At 38.7% G+C, this 23,327-nt stretch overlaps 1 protein-coding gene across 1 annotated transcript in view; it reads right to left on the reverse strand.

The window, feature by feature from the left end:
• The window catches only part of ECT2L (epithelial cell transforming 2 like), a 45,025-nt gene extending 32,282 nt beyond the window's left edge, over positions 1–12,743 (reverse strand). Inside the window, exons 1-6 of the mRNA XM_044247790.1 lie at positions 12,722–12,743; positions 9,353–9,605; positions 8,333–8,501; positions 7,454–7,592; positions 5,399–5,567; positions 1,409–1,537 (exon numbers count right to left, since the gene is read on the reverse strand). Coding sequence (XP_044103725.1) covers positions 1,409–1,537; positions 5,399–5,567; positions 7,454–7,592; positions 8,333–8,501; positions 9,353–9,593 — 847 coding nt within the window. The 5' untranslated portion in view covers positions 9,594–9,605; positions 12,722–12,743. The remainder of the gene's footprint in view (positions 1–1,408; positions 1,538–5,398; positions 5,568–7,453; positions 7,593–8,332; positions 8,502–9,352; positions 9,606–12,721) is intronic.
• Positions 12,744–23,327: the final 10,584 nt, after the last annotated feature.

Here is a 23,327-nt window from a genome sequence, read left to right on the forward strand (position 1 = left end):
TATCTATATCCTGCCGCCCTCCCCCACGCACGCACAGGTTTTAAACAGAGGAATCCCACCCTCCATATTCTGATTTCAAAAGTAGGAAACCTGAAAAACACATCTGGAGATAGATGCTGTTAATAATTGTGTTATATTTCTTCCTAGATTTTTCTATGCATATTGTCTTTAGTTAAGATTACATTAATTGTAAAACTTTTTTTTATGATTTTATAATTTGTTTTCTTTTAAACCCCTTCTCATCCTTTTGTTTTTCCTTTTCCCCTGGTTGAAGCCTGCCAGAGGCATACTTGGCATGTACAAACAGTTCAGGGAAATGCGAGGATTAGAGCGAACTTTAAAACTCACAGTTCCCTAAGGAATGGTAATAAGAAACTGTTTGAGAAAATTTAATTTTATACTCCCTCTGCCTTGCTCTGCTTGGCATTAAAAAAAAAAAAAAAGCCCATGAATGCAGAGCTTTTATTGAACAGATATCTAAAAAGTGAATTTGTCTTAATGTTTCCAGAGTTTCTCTTCAAGTACTGAAATCAACTTTGAGTTCTAGGGACTGATATTAGACAGATGGGCACTTAAAATGATATCAGACCTCTGGGATCAACAACCAGTCTCCTCTTTACCAAGCACTTGGCTGTTTTTAATATTCAAATATTATTTAAGTCTTTATTTTTTTTTAAAGATTTTTATTTATTTATTTGACAGACAGAGATCACAGTAGACAGAGAGGCAGGCAGAGAGAGAGAGAGAGGGAAGCAGGCTCCCTGCTCAGTGGGAGCCCGATGCGGGACTCGATCCCAGGACTCTGAGATCATGACCTGAGCCGAAGGCAGCGGCTTAACCCACTGAGCCACCCAGGTGCCCCAAGTCTTTATTTTTATTGTATTTTTAAGTGTATTTATTATATGTATTTACATTATTTTGATACAAGTCTTGTAAGGTGCTACTATACTAACTTTCATATGAGGACACAGGTCCACAAACTTGCCTAAGGCCACACAGCTCAAGTGGCATGCATGGGACGCAAGCCCAAGGTCCTTGGTCTTGAAACCAAGTTCATGCTCACTCCTTCTAGGTTCAGAACACAGCAGGGAGGCTTTTCTCAGACCAGTTGATTATGGGTTCAGACATTTTCCCCTGTGTAGCGGAGGCTGGTTTTATTATATTTTCCAGAAGAGCTACAGATAATATCCCTGGCTGGCTCAGGTCACTAGTAACCTTATTCTGCAGGGACAGTTTCCTCAGACAAACTAACCCCAGCTCTTTTCCCCTTAAATACCTGAGGGTATGAGGTGTAAGAGAAAAAGAAAAAAAAGAGTAAAATGTGACTGAATTATTTGAACTGAAGGCATTTCAAAAATTCCCAAAATATCATTGGGGGTAGGCATGACCACTGCTTTTGAAAACTGACCTGATGCTCCAAGAGGTACAAAGAGGTCCACATGACCCCCTTCTTCTTCAGGGGCCACACAGCTTCCTAGTTTCTCCCAGAAGTCTCTCACTTCAGGTCTCAATAAGTTTCCAATACCAATTGTATAACCTGAGGAAAAACTCAAAATGTCATATTAGTTTGTAACTTTATCATGAGCAGAAACTCTTACACTCTGGGAAAATGCAATCCTAATTCAAAAAGCTAGAGTCTGGGGGCGTCTGGGTGGCTCAGTGGGTTAAAGCCTCTGCCTTCAGCTCGGGTCATGATCCCAGGGTCCTGGGATCGAGCCTCGCATCAGGCTCTCAGCTCAGCAGGGAGCCTGCTTCCTCCCCTCTCTCTGCCTGCCTCTCTGCCTACTTGTGGTCTCTGTCTGCCAAATAAATAAATAAAATCTTTAAAAAAAAAAAAAAAAAGCTAGAGACTGCTCATAAGAGCCTGATCTGGAGCTTGCCCATGCTCTCATGCTACACCATATTAGGGCCACAAAAGGGCTCCTGCATGGCCCACACTCTCCTTCACGTTCTGGATTTACTGGACGCTGTGCGCTTAGTTTTAGGACCTTGTCTCTCTGCGTTCACTGAGCAGCAGTGTGCATTAGCAGGCTCCCAGCAGGGTCTGGGGTAGATGGCCAGTCACGTCCTGCCACTTTTGCCACCAAGTTGCAAAGTGAAGATGTCAGAAAAAAAAAAAAAGTTATTCAGAACAGAAGACTCCCAAAAGGTGGTAAACATCACTGAAGCTCTTACTTCCTGGGAATTCTGTATGATGATTCAGTGACTCTCTATGTGTCTAGACCCATTTCTAAAGGTGTCCCAGAGACTCTGAATTCTTAAATCCCAGGAACAAAGTGAAAACAAAGTCAGGCAAGAATCCCAACACTTCACTTCTTTCGATTGAGACATCTAGATACAGAATGGAAGGACCTCTTCAGATGCTTGGAGTAAGAGATTTCATTTTGTTGTTGGTTTTAAGACAAAAGCTCCTGGGGAAACACAACAATTATTAAAAGAGAAACTTTAGTTTTCAGTTATTTTGTTATGTTACTCTTGATTTAAACAACAACAACAAAAAAACAGTGCGGGACGCCTGGGTGGCTCAGTCGGTTAAGCATTCAACTCTTGAATTCCATTCAGGTCATGATCTCAGAGTGTGAGACTCAACCCTGCATCTGCTCTGTGATGGGCATGGAGCCTACTTAAGATTCTCTCTCTCTCCCGTTACTATCTCTCTCTCTCTCTCCCCCAACCCTCCTTAATAAATAAATAAATAAGAAAACAAAAGGAAAAGTTTGGAAATCTTTCTCATGTGCAGAACAAAAAGTCTGAGATGTTAGAAAACCCTAACGGGTCCTTCTACTCCATGAGAGGTAAGCCTACTACACTACAGTATAAATCTGTAATCAATACCTCTCCTCCGTCATTTAGAGAAAAGCTACCATGTAATTAATCATAAATATAAACCCCACACAACAACTAGTGCTGTGCTTTACTTTTGGGCGAATATATAAAATTTGATGTGGAATACAACTTGCTTCAGGCATAGGTAAACTAAACAAGACAAGACAAAATAACAATAAATCAAAAGTAGTTTATTTTGTTAATAAAATTTACTAAAACTATTCCAAGCATGCTGAATTCTAGCTGTAAGCAAGTCTTCTTGCTCAGCTATAGGCCCCAAGAGTTAAAACCAGAAATAGACAAGACTGCTTAACTCATGCTTCAACGAAAACCCATTATGCATATTCCTTTTTGCACTTTCTCGAGGCATTGATGAGATGTTTTGCAATGACTGGAGCATTCCAGTCAGAAGGAAAAGCCCTGATAGCAATGGAATGCCTAGAAGACCACATACCCCCAGGTCCCTTTCCCTGCCTGTGATCGTGGGCTATCCCTGCCCCTACTCACGATCACTTGCTGCCTGCCTGCTCCCTGGCACGTACCCCGCTGAACTTGTCTCCATAAAACTCCAGTGTCCATCTGCAGGTGGAGAGGTCAGTCGTTAAGGGTTGAGCCTGCCACTTCCCCTGGCTACTGGCACCCAAGATGAGTTTTTTTCCTGTCTTTTTTCCAAACCCTTGTCTCTTGCACTCAAGAGACAACGCACTTTGCTTGCCAGGAATTTATCCAAGTTTGTTCCACAACGGTGTTGACAAACCCAGCCAGGAGCTAAACTTTCCAATCATACAGCCCTCTTGGGATTTCCCCAGATGGAGCAGTTGGCCCCGGCAGAGCACCAGGCTTCCCTGCTTGTTTCCCAAGTTAGCAGCTGGGACAGATCACTGGATAACGTAGCCACAGAGACAGTATTTGATGGGTGATTCAGGTACCCACTGTGCCATTTTAGGGGGTCTCCGCCAGCTGGATCCTTGACCATCTTATTCCCTTTCTCCCCTCCTCTCACAAAGATGGAAGATTTCATGCTAGTAAACCTTAAAACCATTCTATCTTAGGTATAACAAGGAAAGATGTAAATTATAGTATAAAGAAGAGTAGAAGCTGAAAATTTAATTCTGAAACAGTCATCATCTCCTTCCTTCTGAGAATCATAACCATTGACATTTTTAAAAGATGATCCTTAAAGAGTTAATGGTATCAGCCAATCCTTTTCTTTGTGGGATAAGCCATTTGGAAATATAACAAATGCTGTTTGTGTACACCAACTCACAGATCTTGGGGTTTGCTGCTATTAAAATTGTTACACTTTCATCAAACTTAAAGCTTTTGTGCACCAAAGAACATAATAAACAGAGTAAAAGGCAACATACAGAACAGACAAAATATTTGCAAGCATCTGATAGGATTAATATCTAGACTATATATAAAGTATGTCTAAACTCAATGGAGAATATCAAATAAACCCATCAGAAAATGGGCAAAGGACTTCAATAGATGTAGATAAAGAAGATATACAAATAGCCAATATGCCTACGAAAAAATGCTCAACATCACTAATCAGTAGACAAATGCAAATCAAAGCCATAATGAATATCACCTTAAACCCATCAAGATAGTTACTGTCAAATAAAAACAAATAAAAACACAGAATATAACAAATGTTGGTGAGGATGTAAAGAAATTGGAGCCCTTGTGCACTGTTGGTGGGAGTGGAAAATGATATAGCCACATGGAAAATAGTATGGAGGTTCCTCAAAACATTAAAAATAAAATTACCATATAATTCTGCAATCCCATGTATGGATATATATCCAAAGCAATTTAAAGTAGAATCTCAAAGAACTGTCTGCACACTCGGTGTTCATAATAGTGCTATTCCCGATAGCCAAGAGGTGGAAGCAAGCTAAATGGCCGTCAACAAATGAAAGGATAAACAAAATGTGGTCTGTACATACAATGGAATATTATTCAGCCTTAAAAAGTGAAGGAAATCCTGTCTTAAGCTACAACATGGATGACAATTGATGGCATTATGTTAAGTAAAATAAGCCAATCACAAAGTGAAATACTGTATGCTTCACTTATGTAAGGTATGTAAAGTAGTCACTTATGTAAGGTATGTAAAGTAGTCAAATTCATAGGAACAGAAAGTAGAATGGTAGTTCTTAGGGGTGGGAATAAGAGGGAAAAAGGAAGTTCTTATTTAATGGTGTGATGCTTAATTTTACATGTCATCTTGACTGGGCCATGGGGGTGCTCAGATATTTGGACAAACAGAATTTTGGATGTGTCTGTGAGAGTGTTTGGGAATAAGGCTAATGTTTGACTAGACAGTAAGTAAAGCAGATTACTCTTCCCAGTATGAGTGGGTCTCACCAATCCATTGAAGGCCTGAATAGAACAAAAGGGCCCACCCTCCCTTGAATAAGAGAGAACTCCTCCTGTATGACTGCTTTGAGCTGGGATATCAACTCTGTTAGCAAACTGAAACTTAAATAGTGTTCTGAAGGTCATACATGTAGACAAACACCACATTCGTGCCAAGTTGGTTGTTGCTTTCAATCTCCAGGCTTACCTTGGAGTAAATTGATTTCTCTGCTGTCTCCATCACTAAATATCCCCATACTCTGTACCTTCTGCCCGTCCAAAGCTTTTTCTATGAGATAAAGCAGGCTCTCCAAGGTTAAGCCGCTATGTTCGTACACCACAAAAATGATACCTGCCTTAATGCTGTCCACCACCATCTAGAAAATGAAACCAAAGCCCATTATTTTAGAATATTTATTCATAAAATAAATACAATGGGTATGTAATCTGCTGTGATTTTTAAACACTTTTTTTCCAGAAATTATAGAAAGAGGAAGATAAGCTTTATCATTTGTTGGTTTCTTTTTCAATGATTTTATTTCTTTTTTAATTATGAGAAGAAAATTAAGTAAACTTGTAACTCCAGCACTCAGAGATAAATATTAAAACAAGTTAAATTATTTTCTTCCAGCCTTTTTATCATTGTACATACTCATGAAGAGACACTGATGCAGCTCTTAAAAAAATAATCAAATTGAGAGAATATGATTTTGCAATGGATGTTTAAAATAGATTTAAAGTTTTCCTCTTAATCATGAATTTCTGAATTATCAATATTGATTGATTAAATATTTTCCATTTAAATAAATACGAAAACCACTGTGCTTTGAACTCAGCAACCAAATAAACTTTTCATTATGGTAATGTTAATTCATTAGCAGGAGATAGTTTGGAAAGTCATTAAAGTCAATTGTTTTTTTTTTTTCTCCCAAACCTCATGCAACTTCCTGAAAGTCACAGTTCAAATTGAGCAGAGGACTACCACCTGGTTATGTCCTGCTTTTTGCCTAAGCACCCAACACATTCATAATAAAAAAAAAAAGTAATCATGGCATAGACTTATGTAAAGAAGACAAATAGGAGAATGAACTTACTTTGAACTAGATTTTTCACCCATACTCTGTCACGGGTTATCCTTTGTGCCCAGCCTGATGCCCATTATTAAACATTAGGAAACTATTTGGGGCCCACACGGAGATCAAAACTCTGATCTTGCTTTCATATGGATCCACGGAGCTGACTGGTTATAAATGATCTGAGTCAATTTTTAGATGCCCAGAAAGAAGACTGATTTTGTATATTGAAAGCAACCATTTTGTTACAAGGAGGAATTATGTTAAAACTTTCTAAGTAGGCCAATGAATAGAACCTACGGAATGTCATCCCTTACATATGTCCCTCTTTGTGTGTCATATATACACACATATGTGTGCATGTCATAGACACACATGTGTGTCGTATGTCCATGGTGTCATATATGCATATACACATACTCATGTGTCTATAAAAATACATGCTTCTATGTCTTCATTGTGCTTCCTTTATTTTTATTACTTATATTCAAATCAAAATATATAACTTCATTATAAAAAGAACATTATTTAATGGCACCTCCCTGAATAGACCACAAAATAGGATTTCTGACTTTTTCTTGTGAGAAATCATGGTTATATGATAGTATTTCATTCCTTGGGCATTGCAAAGAGGTTTTAAAATAATCCTTAATCACCTTGCTCTTTTGGGGGATAAGTGCAACAAATTCAGTTCAATAAGAATTCACCAGATACTTAACTAAATGGAAGGTAGTTTTGGCCTTTAATACTTCATTTATTTATTTATTTTAAAAAGATTTCATTTATTTATTTGACAGATAGAGATCACAAGTAGGCTGAGAGGCAGGCAGAGAGAGAGAGGAGGAAGCAGGCTCCCCGCTGAGCAGAGAGCCCGATGCGGGGCTTGATCCCAGACTCTGGGACCATAACCTGAGCTGAAGGCAGAGGTTTTAACCCACTGAGCCACCCAGGCGCCCCTTTAATGCTTTTTTTAAAGTAATTTTGACTTATGGTTATCTTCATTGCTTCTGATTTTTAAAAGTGCTCTGGGTCTGTAAATTTCCACTTAGACCATTTTCCTTTTAGAAGAGGAATCATTTTCATACCTATGGAGGCCAAAAGATTGTTACACATCCTCTCATCTAGATGAAAAACAAAACAAAACAAAATACCTGATTCAGAAAAGGGCAGGCCTCCTAACATACTCTTACCTCAAATGCAGGAATCCGAGATGATATCAGTAAGAAGTGGGGCTGCGAAGCATTTGAAGAGCTGTCATCATTTTTCTGAACTCCACGCCAAGTCTTCTTCAATAATGAAGGGTAGGAATGGCTTCCAGAAACATTGCTTCTGTAGGGAAAAGAAGGGAATAAGTGAAATGTAAATTTCCTATTAACTGGATTTTGGTAACTGAGCACCAAAGTGTTGTCTGGGCATCAGTTATACTGAACAAGGCACGTGGCCTTTCAGAACTCAGTCACTCCCTGCAGTTTTGGGGGACAACAGCAAATGGGGCTCCTGGGTGGGGTGGGGCCAGAGCTGGCTTCTGGGCCTCTCTTCCTCCATTCATGGGATACTGGAAAGGTCTCCTGGAACTTATTTAGCTTTGTTGGGCACTTAAAATGAATGTAGTGACATACTGAGGGGTTCAAAATGACATTTTAAAAGAATAGCTGAGAGATTTAAAAATTTCCTAGATCATCTGGTTCTCCCAGCTTTCTAAATAATGTCTCCATTCTCTTACCCTTAGTCCCAGATTCCCATTTGGATACACTTACTCCAGGAAAATCAATTCTGAAAACAAAAATATTACTTTTGCTCAATAAATTGCACAGAAAATGTACTACAAAACTGCCTTTTTGCAGGGCCAAGAATATTTGAAATATAAAATTTGAATGTTACAGATTTCCCTCGGAAAACATGTCAAAGACCACTGCTTTTGAAGATTAAAGAGTTATTTCTTTTGCCATCTCATAGGATATGAGCCAGATGATTATACAAGCTCCCTGCGAGTTAGCTAAATTATTCTAGAATGAATTCTTGGTATCATGGGATGGTCCTGAGCCTTCAGGAGATGGAGGTTTGCTTACCGCTTGGGCAAAGCTTGTAAGGATGCCAAAATTAGCTGTTTCTCCAAAGCTTCATGTAATCCCACTCGATCCCTCAGAGCCTGGGAGAGCCGTGGCTGGCATTTGGATTTTAACAATCTAGAGCAGCATGTTCCGCTCACCCAAGGGGGTCGAACTTTGAATAACTCCTCTGAAAAACAAACAGCAGCGGCCTCTGTAGTTTACTTCATGCTTCTCTTGGCCAAGTCTACATAGATAAAGGCATCAAAAATAAAGCTGTACCAGGGCACTATTCCAAATGGCAATAATTATAGCCCTTTTTACAGACTCTATTTGGATTTCTTATCCTCTCGGCTCCAAGTTGTGGCTCCAAGTTACTAGTCCTGTCAGGTCAAGAAACAAAGCTCAGAGAACCAACACCTCTTTTCTTGTGGAAAGCAGTTAATCGATTTACAGGTTTCACAACCATTTCTGCCCTTCTTCTTGGCTTCAAGTAATCTCCCGTTTGTTATGATCTCACAGAGGGTGAGTCAGTGAAAAAAAGATGGCAGGACTCCAGTCACTTTTGTTTTTCTGTTGTGCACTGTGCAAATCAGAAGGCTTCACTGAGAGAGGCTCTTACTCTTCTTCCCTTCCTACTTTTCTTTTTTAATGCTGTTCTTCCTGCTTCCAATCCCACTTTCACTTCTCCCCTCTGTTGCTAATCTCAATTCTTCTCTCCTGCACCTATTTCCTTGTTTTTGCCTACGTTCCTTGTTCCCTCTCCTTGTTGCTGTTGTTTTCATCTCATAAACCGGATGGTAACCAGAGGAATACGGAGGCACCGATATTGGACTTTCTGTATCTCATCTGAAATCTTTTTTCTTACTCATGAACTTGAAATATACGGGGAGGGGGCGGGGAGGGGAAGAGCTTGCTTTAGAGAACACCACCTACATGCTCTTCCAGGAAGACTTAGCTATCCTCCAGTTGGGAATCTGTATGTAAATCCATTTGTTTCTACAATAGTTGGGTAAGATATCATTTTAAAATGCTACTTACTCTTACGTAGTGCAATTTTCTCCCAGATTATTTTTCTTAAGCACTTTTCTCTTTGTCTCTCCAGCAGCTCCTCATCTTCTGTTTTGGGCTCGTTCAGGGTCCCATAGACAGCAGAGGCTTCCCTAGGTATTAGCCAATCTAAGCTCGACACACACGCAATGTAATGACGCTTCCAAGCACCGTACTCGTTATCTGTTGGCGTATAGGGCAGAAACCACCCAAACCTAATGCATTTGGGCATCCATAAGCAGTCCTACAAAAAAAAGAAAGGAGAAATATAAATTGCAAGAAAATTTTAAGGACCGTTTCCTCGTAATAATGTTTCCGGCTATGCAGATAATTTTTCTTTACATTGGGATTTCTGGTGCGGCTGACTTGTCATCTAAATTGGACACAAACAAAAAATAAGCATACCTTACTCCACACAAGAATAGTCTTTGATCACAATATATGTTATATATGAATAAATGTATTATTCATCTTTTGCACCTGGTCCCACAGCTTTTGGTTAACCCTAGTAGTAGAAAATAGTAGTAAAAAATCAGTTTGTTTCAGACCAGACCTCCCCCTGGGAACACCTTTGGTTGGACCATATGATATTGCCAATACACAACCAGCTTTGATAAGTGAAAACAGCAAATTTCATGTGGTTTAATTGAATTAAGCATCTAGACAAAATACCATAAAACAATTATTTGAAGGCCTGTAGAGCTACCAATGCAATAAGGGCTCCTGTGAACATGACCCCAGAGAGAAGGGAAACCAAAGAGGTAAGCCTGATCCCTGGCATTTGACATTTCAAGGCATTTGACAGTTCCAAAGTAAAGCTCAGTCTGAGAAGAAGAGCAGAAAATTATGGCTGAATGACATGGAACCTAAAAAGTATTTTTGACATTCTCACAAGGAAGAAAGGAAACAAATTTAAATTCAGGGCCCACTAAGGGGAAAAGCCCTAGTAATCACACCAGGCTTTCAGTTGAGATGGTTATCAGCAAGGGTAAGGAATTACACCACCTCTCACAAAGACTGAAACTAGTTTTAAAATATCTCCTTTTCTAACTGGATTTAAGTGATCTATTCCTAGCCCTAACCAAATGCCAGGAGCAAAAACCAAATTCTCTCAGGAGGAAGAGAACATCAAGCCGAGGCTCAAATTATTGTATCGATATTTTATATCTAATATCTAGTATCCAATACCAGCCACACAAAAGGATAACAATTGTTTATTTCTCCTTTTGTCTTTTATTATCTTTTATTAAGTAGAGAGAGACCCTCAGGAGAACCATATGTTGTAATTGTTAGGCAGGAACTTAAAACATAAACAGTCCTATAATTAATATGTCTAAGAAGTTAAATGGCTAGGTGAGAATTGTGGCAAAAATAATCAAATCAACATTGTAGAACTGAAAAATATAATAACTGAAATTTAAAACTCAATGGACCAGTTTAAAAGCAAATTAGAATCCAGCTAAAGAGATAATTAGTAAACAAAAAGCTAGAAGTAAAACCCAGGTAGAAACACTGAAGGCCAAAAAGATGGAAAAGACACAAAAAACAACATGAAACTTATGGGAGATGTAAATCAGTCTACCATGTTAAGTATTGGAATCCCACAAGAAAAAGAGCAAAAATAGGGCAGAAAGAATATATATATATATGGAGATGCTTTGTGAGAATTTATCAAAACTGATGGGCATTAAATCTCAGATTCAAAAATCACCGAAAAACATAAAGTGGAAGAAACACACACACACTTCTGGGTACATCATAATAAATTTGTGGAAAACAAAAGATAAGACAGAGAAAAAAAAAAAAACCCTAAAAGCAGCTAGAGAAAATAAAAATATTGCCATTAAAGAAACAACAATAAGACTCCCCACTTCTCAAAAAAAAAAAAAAAGTTTATGGAAGACAGAAAACAATAGAAAAATTTCAAAGTTCTACAAAATTAACTGCCAACCTAGCATTGAAATTCCCTGTGAAAATATCCTTCAAATACGAACGTAAAACAAGATATTTTCAGACAAAAATAAGAGAATCTGTCAGCAGCAAGTTGCACTACAAGGAATATTGAAGAAAATTCAAACGGAAAATGATCCCAGATGGAAACTCAGAGATGCAGGAAGATATGTATGACAACAGAAGAAGTAAATATGTGGTTACTTATAAGTAAATATTGACTACATCAAATAATAGTCGTGATGTGTGTGTAAATAAATATACATATATATAAATTTAAATGTATTTTATGTGTATATAAAATTAAAATATTTGACAACAGTGTTGAAACTGGGTGGGAAGGGGACTGAAGGGGAATAGAGTTAAAGGGTCCTAAGCTCTTTGCGTTATCTCAGAAGCGGTTAAAAAAAAAGGCCCTAGGATGAGTGCCGTAATCCTAATATAGCCATGAGAGAACTGCTAAATAATTTATAATTAACAACTTAAAAAACATTTATGTACTCTAAAAGACAATTTTTTATAAAGCCAATAAAATAACTGGAACAAACAAAAATAACATAGTAAAATAGCCGACTGAAGCTTAAATAGATCCGTTTGTACACACATGTGAATAAGAAATTACCCTCGCTAAAAGCCAAAGATTGCCGAATGTTAGATAACAAGCACCAACAACTATATTCTGTTTACAAGACCTATTCCTTAAAGATAAGTACATAGGTTGAAAGGAAAAATCAGTGCAAACACCTCGCCCAGGTTCTTAAATGCTGTAAATCTAGGGCTCACGCTTGGTTTGCACGTGGCCTCTCCATAGAGAGCTAGGTATTGTCTGAGCTCAGTAGCTCAACGCAAGCCCACCCTGGGAAGTCTGCTCACGTTAAAGAGGTAAATTATTGACGTGTCCTCAAAGTATGTCTGCCATGACATTTTATTAAATCTTTAAAAAGAAAATGAGACAAATAGAGCAGAGGCAGAATTAATGGCAGAGGATGTTGAAAATCTCTTCAACAGATGTTAGCCAAAGGGCGATCAAAGGACACTGTGGTGCAATAACAACTTTCAGGGTGAGTTATCACAGGCAAAATAATATCATATAATAACCACAGCTTACCTAATATCTCATGAAAAAAGTGGACATCTTTAGTCAAGATAAAAAATTTTCTAGGGGCACCTGAGTGGCTCAGTGGGTTAAGCCTCTGCCTTCGGCTCAGGTCATGATCTCCAGGTCCTGGGGAGCCTGCTTCCTCCTCTCTCTCTCTCTCTCTGCCTACCTCTCTGCCTACTTGTGATCTCTGTCTGTCAAATAAATAAAATCTTTTAAAAAAAAATTTTTTTTCTAGATAATTACATTGAGTAATATGAGATTATTAAAATTACAAGAATTATTAGAATAGTGTAGATCCCCTTACTTACAAAATAAATTCTTGTATTTAACTTATTCCCATTTTTTTCTCTGAAGGTTAAGTTAATTACGGTTCAAATACCCTCTGTTATTATCTTCAGGGAAGGAAGGTCCCTCAACTGCCGAATGACAGAATACAGTGGTATTTGGGCCCTATTACAGAGAAGTGACAAGTAGTAAACCTGTTCAGTTAAAAACTTCCAGGGCCAGCTGACTTGTGCAGCTGCACACAGATCTTTCGGATTCAGAAAGGAAAAGATATAGAGAGAAATGAAGCGCGGTAACACTGTAGAGAAATCCACTTTGGCCACCTGCGTCCTTTCTGAAAACCAGTCTTGGACAAACCTAAAAAGAAAGATACAGAAATGTAGTTCAGTACACTAGTGTCTAAAACCGATCAAAATTCCAGTACAAGTATTGGTCCTTGTTCTTTCTAGAAACCTCTAACTATATATATATATAAATGAAATCCTAAATAACATAGGGCTAGATTTTTAAAAATACTATATCTACTTTCACTGATCCATTCTAAAGAGGAAATGAATAATAAAAATATCTAAAATCCAGAGAAAAAATCTGAAGTACATTTAAGCTGTAAATGTGGATTTTTTTTTCTTTTAACTCCAAATTCAATAAATCAGCAAGTCCTGTCAGCTCTACAAATACCTATACCCAAACCCAGCCACCTCTCTCCATACCCATTGCTGTCAGTCTAGTGCAAAACACATCCCCTCCATTCTGCACAACTGTAACAGTCCCTCCTGATGGTCTCCCTGCTTCTCTTCTTCCCAGGGTCCATTCTCTACACAGTAGCCCAAGTGGTATTTTTAAAAATGTAAACTAGATAGCATCACGTATGCAAGTAAAACCCTGTGAATTCCTGGTGCAATTAGAATAAAAATCTATAGTGACCACATCACACTTAGTGGTGAAATATTAATTCCTTACTCCTAACATCAGGAACAAAGCAAGAATGTTCATTCTCACCACTTCAATTTAACAGGTACAGGAGGTCTTAGCCATTTCAACAAAGCAGGAAAAAAAAGTAAAAAATATACATATTGGAAAGGAAGCAGTAAAACTATCTCAATTCATGTATGCGGAATCTACAAAACAAGGATTAAGAACAACTCAGGAATCTACAAAACAACCATTTAAATTGTTGAACTTATTAGCATAAACTTGTGAAGGTTTTCCTTTATCTTTATCATCTTTATGATATCTAGAGCAATATTCCCTTTTTCATTCCTGATATTGGCAATTTGTGTTTTCTCTTTTAGCTTGGTTATTCTTGCTCAGAGTTTATCAATTCCACTACTATTTAAAAGAAAAAAAAAACCAGCTTTTGTTTTCATAGATGTTCTCTATTCATTTTCTATTTTATTAGTTTCCACTCTTCATTATTTTTTTCCTTCTACTTAGTTTGGATGTGATTTGCTATTTTTTTCTAGTTTTTTTTTTTTTCTTAATCTAGTTATTTAAGGTGAAAATTTAGAAAGCCCCTTTTTCCTTTTCTAATATAAGAAATTAAATAATATATTTTCCTCTAAGCTGTGCTTTAGCTACATCTTACCCATTTAGATGTGTTGTATTTTCATTTTCAATCAATTTGAAATATTCAAATTTCCCTCATGATTTCTTCTTCAACCACAGGTTACTTACAAATGAGTTAATTTTCAAGTATTTGGGATTTTCTTGATATTTTATATTTTTTAACCTCAAATTTTTTCGAATTATTGTTTAAAGATATACTTAATTAGATTTTAATAGTTTTGAAATGTACTGAGTCTTATTTTTTGAACTAGGAAATTCTGTATCTTAGTGAAAGTTATTTTGATCATAAAAAACATATGTTTGGAAGTTGTTGGGTTTAGTTTTCTATGAATATTAGGTCAAGGTGGTTGAAAAGATTGCTCAGTTCTATATTCTCCCAGATTATTTTTTAATTGTTCTATTATAATTCAATCAGTTTTGTTTCATATAATTTGAAACTCTATTATTTGGTCCATGCATATTTATAATTATTATGACTTCTTGGTGAATTGATCCTTTTCTTTTTATAAAATGTCCTTCTCTATCTTTCTGTGAATATTCCTTGTCTTGAAGTCCATTTTGTCTGATATTAATATCGCCATCCTACTTTTATATGCTCAGTATTTGTTGGTATATCTTCTCCTATCCTTTTACTTTCAACCAGTGGATGTCTCTATATTTACAGTGTATCCTTTGTGGTCAGTATACAGTTGGATCTTGCTTTTTGGTTTTTTGTTTTATTTATTTATTTTTTTAAAGCTCATTTGGCCACCACTGTCTTTTGTTTGAGGGTTTAGTCCACTTATATTGAATATAATTATTGATATGGTTGAATCCAGGTCTTGATTTTGTTCTTTGTTTTTGTTTTCCCATTTGTTTTATGAAAATTTATTCCTCCTTTCCTGCCTTGGTTTGAGATAATGAATTTTTGTACTCCATTTCAATTCGTTTGTTGGCTTTTAAGCATTCATTTTGTATTATGCAAGTAAGTTGTTGCTAGGAAGTGCAGTATGCATCCTTAGCATTTCATAGTCTATTTCAAATGAATATTCATATAAACTTAAAGAACAGTGCAATGGTATAGTTCTTGCTATCCATTATGCTTTTGTCAGAATACTGCACCTACTTATGTTATAAGCCCTATAATACACTGGTTTTGCTTTACACAGTCATATATCTTTAAAATAACTTGAAAATTTTATGTTTTTCCACACATTACCATTTCCTTGTAAATCAAGTTCCCATCTGGTATCAATTTCCTTAGCCTGAAGAATTTCTTTTGGCATTTCTTCACTTTTCACTTCAATTTTATCAGTTTGCTTTTATCTGAAAATATCTTATTTCACCTTAATATTTGTAGTACAATTATGAGATGCGTTAATCAATTTTAATAATTGTCATCTTGCAGCCAGTCTGGTTTCTGCTGTATCATCTTCTCCTCTTCTTCTCCCTCCTCCTCCTTCACTCCCATTTTATTTTAAAGCAAATCTAAGACATCGTATCACTGTATTCATTCCACCCACTTAGATGTGGTGTATTTTCATTATCATTCAATGTGAAGTATTCTAATTTCCCTTGTGATTTCTTCTTTGATATTTCAGTGTGCTTCAGTAAACAGCAACAGCGTTTTTTAAAAAAACATATGCTATAACCATCAACATGCTTAAACAAATTCAACAATAATGTCCTAATGTGATACCTACTTTAGCTTTTTTAAAGGGTTGATTGATTGATTGATTGATTTCAAGGGAGGGAGGGAGAGAGCATGTGCACATGGGGAGAGGGGAAGAGGGAGAGTGGAAGCATACTTCCTGCTGAGCACAGATTCTGACCTGGAGCCCCGTCTCACCCATGTAAGATCATGACCTGAGCTGAAACCACGAGTTGGTTGCTCAGCTGCTCAACTGACTGAGCCACTGCAGCCCTGCTGTGATATCTATTTTAAAAACTTCTTTAAAATATGGCATCCATTAAGAAAACGTCTTTTTTTTTTTTTAAGATTTTATTTATTTATTTGACAGACAGAGATCACAAGTAAGCAGAGAGGCAGGCAGAGAGAGAGATAGAAGCAGGCTTCCCGCCGAGCACAGAGCCCAATGCGGGACTCCAGCCCAGGACCCTGGGATCAGGACATGAGCTGAAGGCAGAACCACCCAGGTGCCCCGAGAAGGCTTCTTTTTTAGAAAGATTTTATTTTATTTAAGTTAAATCTATTTTATTATTATTAATATTATTATATACTATCATATATTACTATATAATATTAATATTTTATTATTTAATTTAATTTAATTTTAAAGATTTTATTTATCTATTTGAGAGAGAGCGTGAGCTGGGAGGAAGGGTAGAAGGAGAAGCAGGTTCCCCACTAAGCGAGGAGCCTGAGGCAGGACTCGATCCCAGCACCTTGGGATCACAACCTGAGCCGAAGACAGACACTTAACTGACTGAGCCACCCAGGCACCCCCATTAAGAAAACTTCTTACATTCCTCCGTGCATGCTACCTAACCACAAATGGATCTTGAATGTACAGAAAATCCAAGGCTTCAGCAAAATGATCATCTTCAAGGCTATATATGCCTTAGACCAAAGAGATATTTTATGGCCCACAAAGGAGGCACTGCTGACCCTGTAGTCACCAACTACAAAAAAAGAGATAATACCTGATTGCCCTCTTTAGATACTGGCAATAAACATTGGTTCTAGTCCCAAACCACCAAATAAGTCATCATATTTGAATAAGAATCACTGGAACAAAAAAGTTTGGAAGTAATCCTGTGTTGGTAAATCAGACTCTTCCCTGGAACCACTAATCTCCTCCAAACTCAGTAACATTGTAAATGATTGTGGTCAATCTCACAGCTGATTGGAAACGTTGGCAATAAGGATTTAGCAGAACTCCTTTATCTCAAGCCATTGGTACTCCAGAATTATTTCTCATGGCTCAGTGGCCACTGCTGCCCTGGTACCAGGTCCTAATGGACACAGATAAACTCATTGAAAGAAAAGTCCTATCTCTGAATAGCTCTCATTCTGCAGTGTGTCTTCTCTGACTTTCTCTGACCTCTAAATGCATAAACGAAATTCCCACAGGGTGGGTCAAGCCCAGAAAGTTCCAAAGTGAAGTGAAAATGATACCTCCAATTAGGAACAAAAATGAGCTTAGTTACCTTCATAAACAAGCTGCTGAACACCCAGGAGACCCAGAGACAGTCCTCACCATTAATTTACCCAAACTGCTGGCCTAACTGGGGCCTCATCCATAAATCTTGGGAGAAGGAAAAAATCGAGCTTGCAACAGAACACCAATTAATAATACATGTAGAAGCAATTAAGAAGTTAGAAAATGAGCACTTGGCAGCTATCACAGTAAATAATTACGTCAGAAGAGAGTCATCAATGGAGACTAAAATTGGTGGGTGAAAATACGATGAGGAATAGGGTATTTGCATAGATTCTAACACTTTAAAATTAATTTAAAATTAATCACTCAAGGCCTTTTATTTACTTATTAATTATTAACACAGTACTTAATAATGAATCATCTTAACCAAGTGATAAGTCAACATCACAAGCCATGGGACAAATCGACATCATATGCCCCTGGTGTGATCTGCTGAGTGTCCCTTCTGTGTAATTCCTGCCAAGAAGGCAATACCTGAATGTAATCTTAAGGAAGTATCAGCCAGAATGAAGTTGAATGAAGTTCATTCAACCAAGTAGGTCTGTACTCTTCAGAAGTGTTAATAAAAGACAAGGAAAAACTAAGGAACTGCTCCACATTGAGGTGGATATAGAGACATGAAAAGTAAATACAATAGATGACCCCGGATTGGATTCTGGACTGAGAAGGGAAGGATGATTATAAAGGACATGGTTGGACCAGTCAGGAATACTCGGGTGAGGTCTGTGGATTGGACCCTAGTATTGTACCAATGCTGATTTATTGATATTGGAGGATATACTTTGATTTTTCAGCAGAATGTCTTCATTTTTCCTGGAAAGGCATACTGACATGCTTAAGGTTAATGGGGCATCATGTTTGCAGCATATTCTCATGTGACTCAGAATAACAAGGCAAAATGGTAAAGTGTGAACAGTTGAGGAATCCAAGTGAAAAGTATAAGGAATTATTTGTACTACATTTGCAATTTTTCTACAAGTTAAAATTTATTGCAAAATAAATTTTTCTCTTTTTTTGGCTTTGTTTTTTGTTTTTAAAGAAAAGGCTACCTGCTTCCTTTGCAAGGCTTAATGATTGCCTATTATTTTGTGTTTTTCTACTCCCCTGACTTTATTTTATGTCACTGCTCTTTCTTGATCCCTCTCCATGAACCTTTATCACAACCTGAGATAGAATAGAGTGGTTTAAAATGAACTTGTTTGACCTCACTCACATGTGTCATTAAAGAAAGAAAACAGGGATACCTGGTGGCACAGTTGTTTAAGTGTCTGACTCTTGGTTTCTGCTTGGGTCATGGTCTCAGGGTAGTGGGGTTGAGCCCTACATCAGGCTCCACACTCAGCATGGAGTCTGCTTGAGTTTCTCTCTCCCCTTCCCTTTTCCTCTGTCCTTCCCCCACTTCCACTCTCTAAAATAAAAAATTTAAAAAAATTTTTAAAAGAAAGAAAGAAAAACAGGAAGGGGAGAAGAAAAGAAAGAAGAGAGGGAAATAAGCCATAAGAAAGAGGGCACTTGTGATGAGCACTGGGTGTTGTATATAAGAGATGAATCACTGAATTCTACTCTAGGAACCAATATTGCACTGTATGTTAATAACATTTAAATAAAAATTAAAAAATAAAATGAATCTATTGGAAAAGAATTTAAAAATGAAATTAACCTGTTGGCATGCAGTCAGGGGGAAATTGTGTGTGTGTGTGTGTGTGTGAGCAGGACGGCAAAGAATGTTGTTACGGAGTTGGGTTTGTACTGGCAGCATATAGTAGCCACAGACAAAAGTATCACAAGGGGATTCTCTCATTGTTAATAGATTAACAATCAAATTGAATGAGGCATTGAACAAACACCAAGAACAGTTAATCCCAGTGGGTCCCTGACCTAACTCCCCAGTGTCCCAGACAGGCTTCACAATCCTTTCACTGGCCCTTGGAGGACAATATGCTCTCATTTAGAATTATAAAACAGATCCATCAAATAAGGTGCAAAACAAAAATGTTTTCTGCCTCTTTTTCAAAGATGGGTCTCAGTACCTTGGTTTTCTATTCCCAGCCCACAGCATCTACTGTTCCCTCCCAGCCAAGCAAAGGAGAACTAAATCTGAATTACTTTTTATTTATTTAATTTTTAAAAGATTCTATTTTTAAGCAATCTGTACACCCGGCATGGGGCTTGAACTCAACAACCTTAAGATCAAGAGTAGCAGACTCTACCAACTGAGCCAGCCAGCCCCTCCAAGAATACTTTTTAAAGTGGACTTCAATTATGCATGTTTTATATTTGTTACCAGCCTGCACTGCTGCAAGGACACATGCAAGTATAATGAATCTTAAGCAAGAAAGAAGGAAAATGCTTCAGTCACATTAAAAAAAAAAAAAAATCAGTCCCCAAGCAACAGAACTAGGCTAGTTTACAGTAACGACATTGTGGCTCACTGCATTTTAGTTAATGTTACAAAGTAAGAAATCCGTGAAGAGAAATAAAAACATGTAAGGAGACAATGCACAAAATGTGCTTTGCTCCTTTATTGTGACAAGGATAGCTTCATTTAAATAATTCATGACACTGCTTTGCAGTGTGCTACTGAATGTACAATGTGTACTTTGCGAAAATAACAAGGCTTAGTAATACAGAACTTGAATCTAATTCTCGGCTCTTAAATTTCTGATAAGAACTAGAGAGAAGCTGCCCACATTGTGAGGGAAATGACCGGGAGCAGAGCTTGCAGAGGTGGTCTGGAGAGGGTCAGCCAAGTCAGCAGAGGTCCCTGCCTTTTTGTCACCTGCACGGCCCTCGTGGTCTTGTCTGGTGGCTTTACGCACACCATCTGGCGTGGCCGGGGCCTGAAGTGGGCGGGTTTCCACATGGATGCCAGCGTTGCACAGACTAATGACTAGGTTTGGGGCATAAAGCGAGTGGAGAACCATGTGCTGAAGTCTTCAGTGAAAGAGAGAGTGAAGCTGGGTGTGGGGAAAGCAACAAGGAAGGGCCACTGAAGAGGGTCTTTAAAAAGATTTTAAAATAATGTATATGCTCTGATTCATAGTTACATGGATGCACATAAGCATCAAAAAAGCAGAAGGTTCTATCTGGGGGGTGTGATTATGGGTGATTGGTATTTTCCTCTTTTTGCCTATTCACATTTTCCAGTGCCTCCACAAAAGCTTGGTGTTATTACTGAACAGATAGAGAAGGCCCTAGGCTTCTGCACGAGTCATCCTGGCCAGGAGGCTCACCCATTCTCCAAGTCTCTGCTTGTCGGACCTCCTTGGCATCCTTCACACTCCCGCCAAAATGTCAGATCCTCAGGGAAGGCGGCAACCCATCCCCTGGGCTGGGTGAGGTTGCCTTTCTTTTTCTCTGTCACTTAGCACAATCGTAGCTCTTTATCTGACATCTGTTGGGCTGGCTAAGCCTACTTGGACTGTGGGAAATAAAGGATAATGCATGTACACAGACCTGTCATTATTATAGAAGTGCTGTATGACTTCTCAAATATGATCTATACGGTATAACTTATGGCCAGTGAAGCAATATGGCGCCGGGGAAGGAACAAGACATTGTGTGTGGAACCAGCGTGGTAGATCTGTTATGTGGCTAGTGGAAAGCTATTTTTGCAACAATATGGGTGACCATATAACAATAGTGAAATTTTAGGGGTACTAACAGAATCCCCCCCTCCCCAAGAGGCTGACCATTCCTGCTGTACAAACACTTGCCTATAGGCGGCGGCCACCACTCCCTCAGCTCTGCCTCCTTGCTGCCTTCTCTTGTCCTTTGCTGAAACCTGTATCCTTTACACTCCATGTGCACCGTACTATAAGCTAAGCATGGGTTTTGAGTTTCCATTCTTGCTGACCCTCAAACTCAATCCATTTTGGGGCTCACTCACTATTTATAGTCTTTCTCTTCCATTGGGCTACATGCTGCATGAAAGAAGGTGTGTGGTTGTTCTGTTTACTGCTCTGTCCCCAGCACCTGGTATAGTGCTTCTAACTTGGCAGGGGCGAAAGAGATATGTGTAAGTCAGAATGCAGAATGAAAAAATTAAATAAATAAGAAATAGAATTTCACTGCTTATCTGAAATTTCTGTTCATTTTAACCATTACCATCATTGTAGTGGCCCAAAGCAGTACACATTTATTTTTCCAGAGTTCTGGAGATCATAAGTCTGAAATCAGTTATGATGGGCTAGGTGTAGGCAGGGCTGGCTCCCTCTGGAGGCTGGGAGAGCAGAATCAGCCTCCTCCTCCCCTTCAGGCTCTAGAAACTGCCTGCCTTCCTTGGCTTATGGCCCCTTCTTCCATCTTCAAAGCCAGCAGCACATTTGTCCCGTGTCCCCTTCTCTCCCACTGCTCCTGACATCACGTTGTCTTCCGACTATCGTGCCTCTTACATCCCTTAGAAGGACCGTTGTGATTATGCTGAGTCCCAGTGAGGCAGGGTAATGTGCCCATCTCAAAATCTGTGACCACGTCTGCAAAAGGTCTTGGCTCCATAAGGGAATATCTGCAGTTTCCAGGAATAAGGGCATATCAAGTCTATCTCTCCGTTCCAACTTCTGAGACACAGAAAACTCTCCCAGATATTTACGGTGGTGCCACATTGTGTTGTCAGACAACCAGTGAGAGGCATGGATGCTCCCTTGTCCTATTTTAGGATAAGATTTGTTCCACTGAAATACAAATGTCAAAGGGCAGGAATCTTCTACACTCAGGTGTTGAATCCCACACACACAGAATTGGGCTTGGCACAAGGTAGGCACTCAGCAAACATTTGCTGAACGCTGGATGAACAGACAGCACTCTTCTGAGTTGACCCATTACTTACTCCCCCTTCTTTAGGTAAAATAACCTCACTTCCTATGTGGTGGTCCACAAGGTCCTATAGAGGCTGACTCTATCCCGGTCTCCAAAAACAGCATATGATCAAGGCTAATTCAATTCATCTGGGTCAGTCTCCTGGCCATGGCAACTGGCAGAAGTGGGCAGGGATAAAGACTAGTCCAACCACAGTGAAGCTCCAACAGAGAAATTATTTTTATTTCTGTACACAACTGAGGAAACATAATGATGAAGCCATGACTGCCAAAGGCAGAGCAGAAGAACAGAAACAATGAAGTCGCTGGGTTTATTACTGAGCCTTTGAATTGAGCTTCAGCTGTAGCCAAACCTACTCTGGATTTTTCATTCAGTTATACGAGAGGGAACCTTCCCTTTATTATGTATGTTAAGCTTAGGGTTACTTACAATGATGCATTTGAAGACCACTATGCATCAGCGCCAGAGAAAGATGGAAAAGGCATCTACAGACACTTAACAGGTAATTCTGTTTCATTGAGAAGAGAAGGGACAGGGCGCGCATGCCATCTGTGCTCCTGCCTCAGAGTAGGACTGAGAGGTGGAAGAAGCCTTGGGGCCTTCAGGTCACCCAGGCCTTGTGTCTTACACTTGGCCATGTTCCACATCACTCGGGGAATGGAGGAAAAACTACTTTTCCAGCCCCATCCTCATGGGCTGAGTCAAAATCTCCATGGGTGGGGCTCAGAGTCCGTGGTTTCACAAACTGCAAGAGATCCTAATGGGCCAACCCTTTTCAACAGCAGTGGATTTGACCTCACAGGGCAGCAGGTCTTGATGCTTAGGCCAGGTCAAGTGCAAAGCACTGAATATGTGTGTGGTGGTCTTAGGAGTAGGCGTAACTCCTTCTTGAGGCCCTGAGCTAACTGAATACTGAGCCACTGGACGACAGTCTGACGGGCTCTCTCCTGCGCGTGAGGAGCATCGGTTGACTGCTAAATGCATGTTGTTTTTCTAAATGTAGCTGGTTCACAGCTAAATTCTGGAGAGTTGATATGGTCGGAGAAGGTATCACTAGACCCATTTTAAACCTATTTATCTT

This window comes from Neovison vison, chromosome 1, assembly GCF_020171115.1.
Source record: "Neovison vison isolate M4711 chromosome 1, ASM_NN_V1, whole genome shotgun sequence".
Classification (NCBI taxonomy): Eukaryota; Metazoa; Chordata; class Mammalia; order Carnivora; family Mustelidae; genus Neogale; species Neogale vison.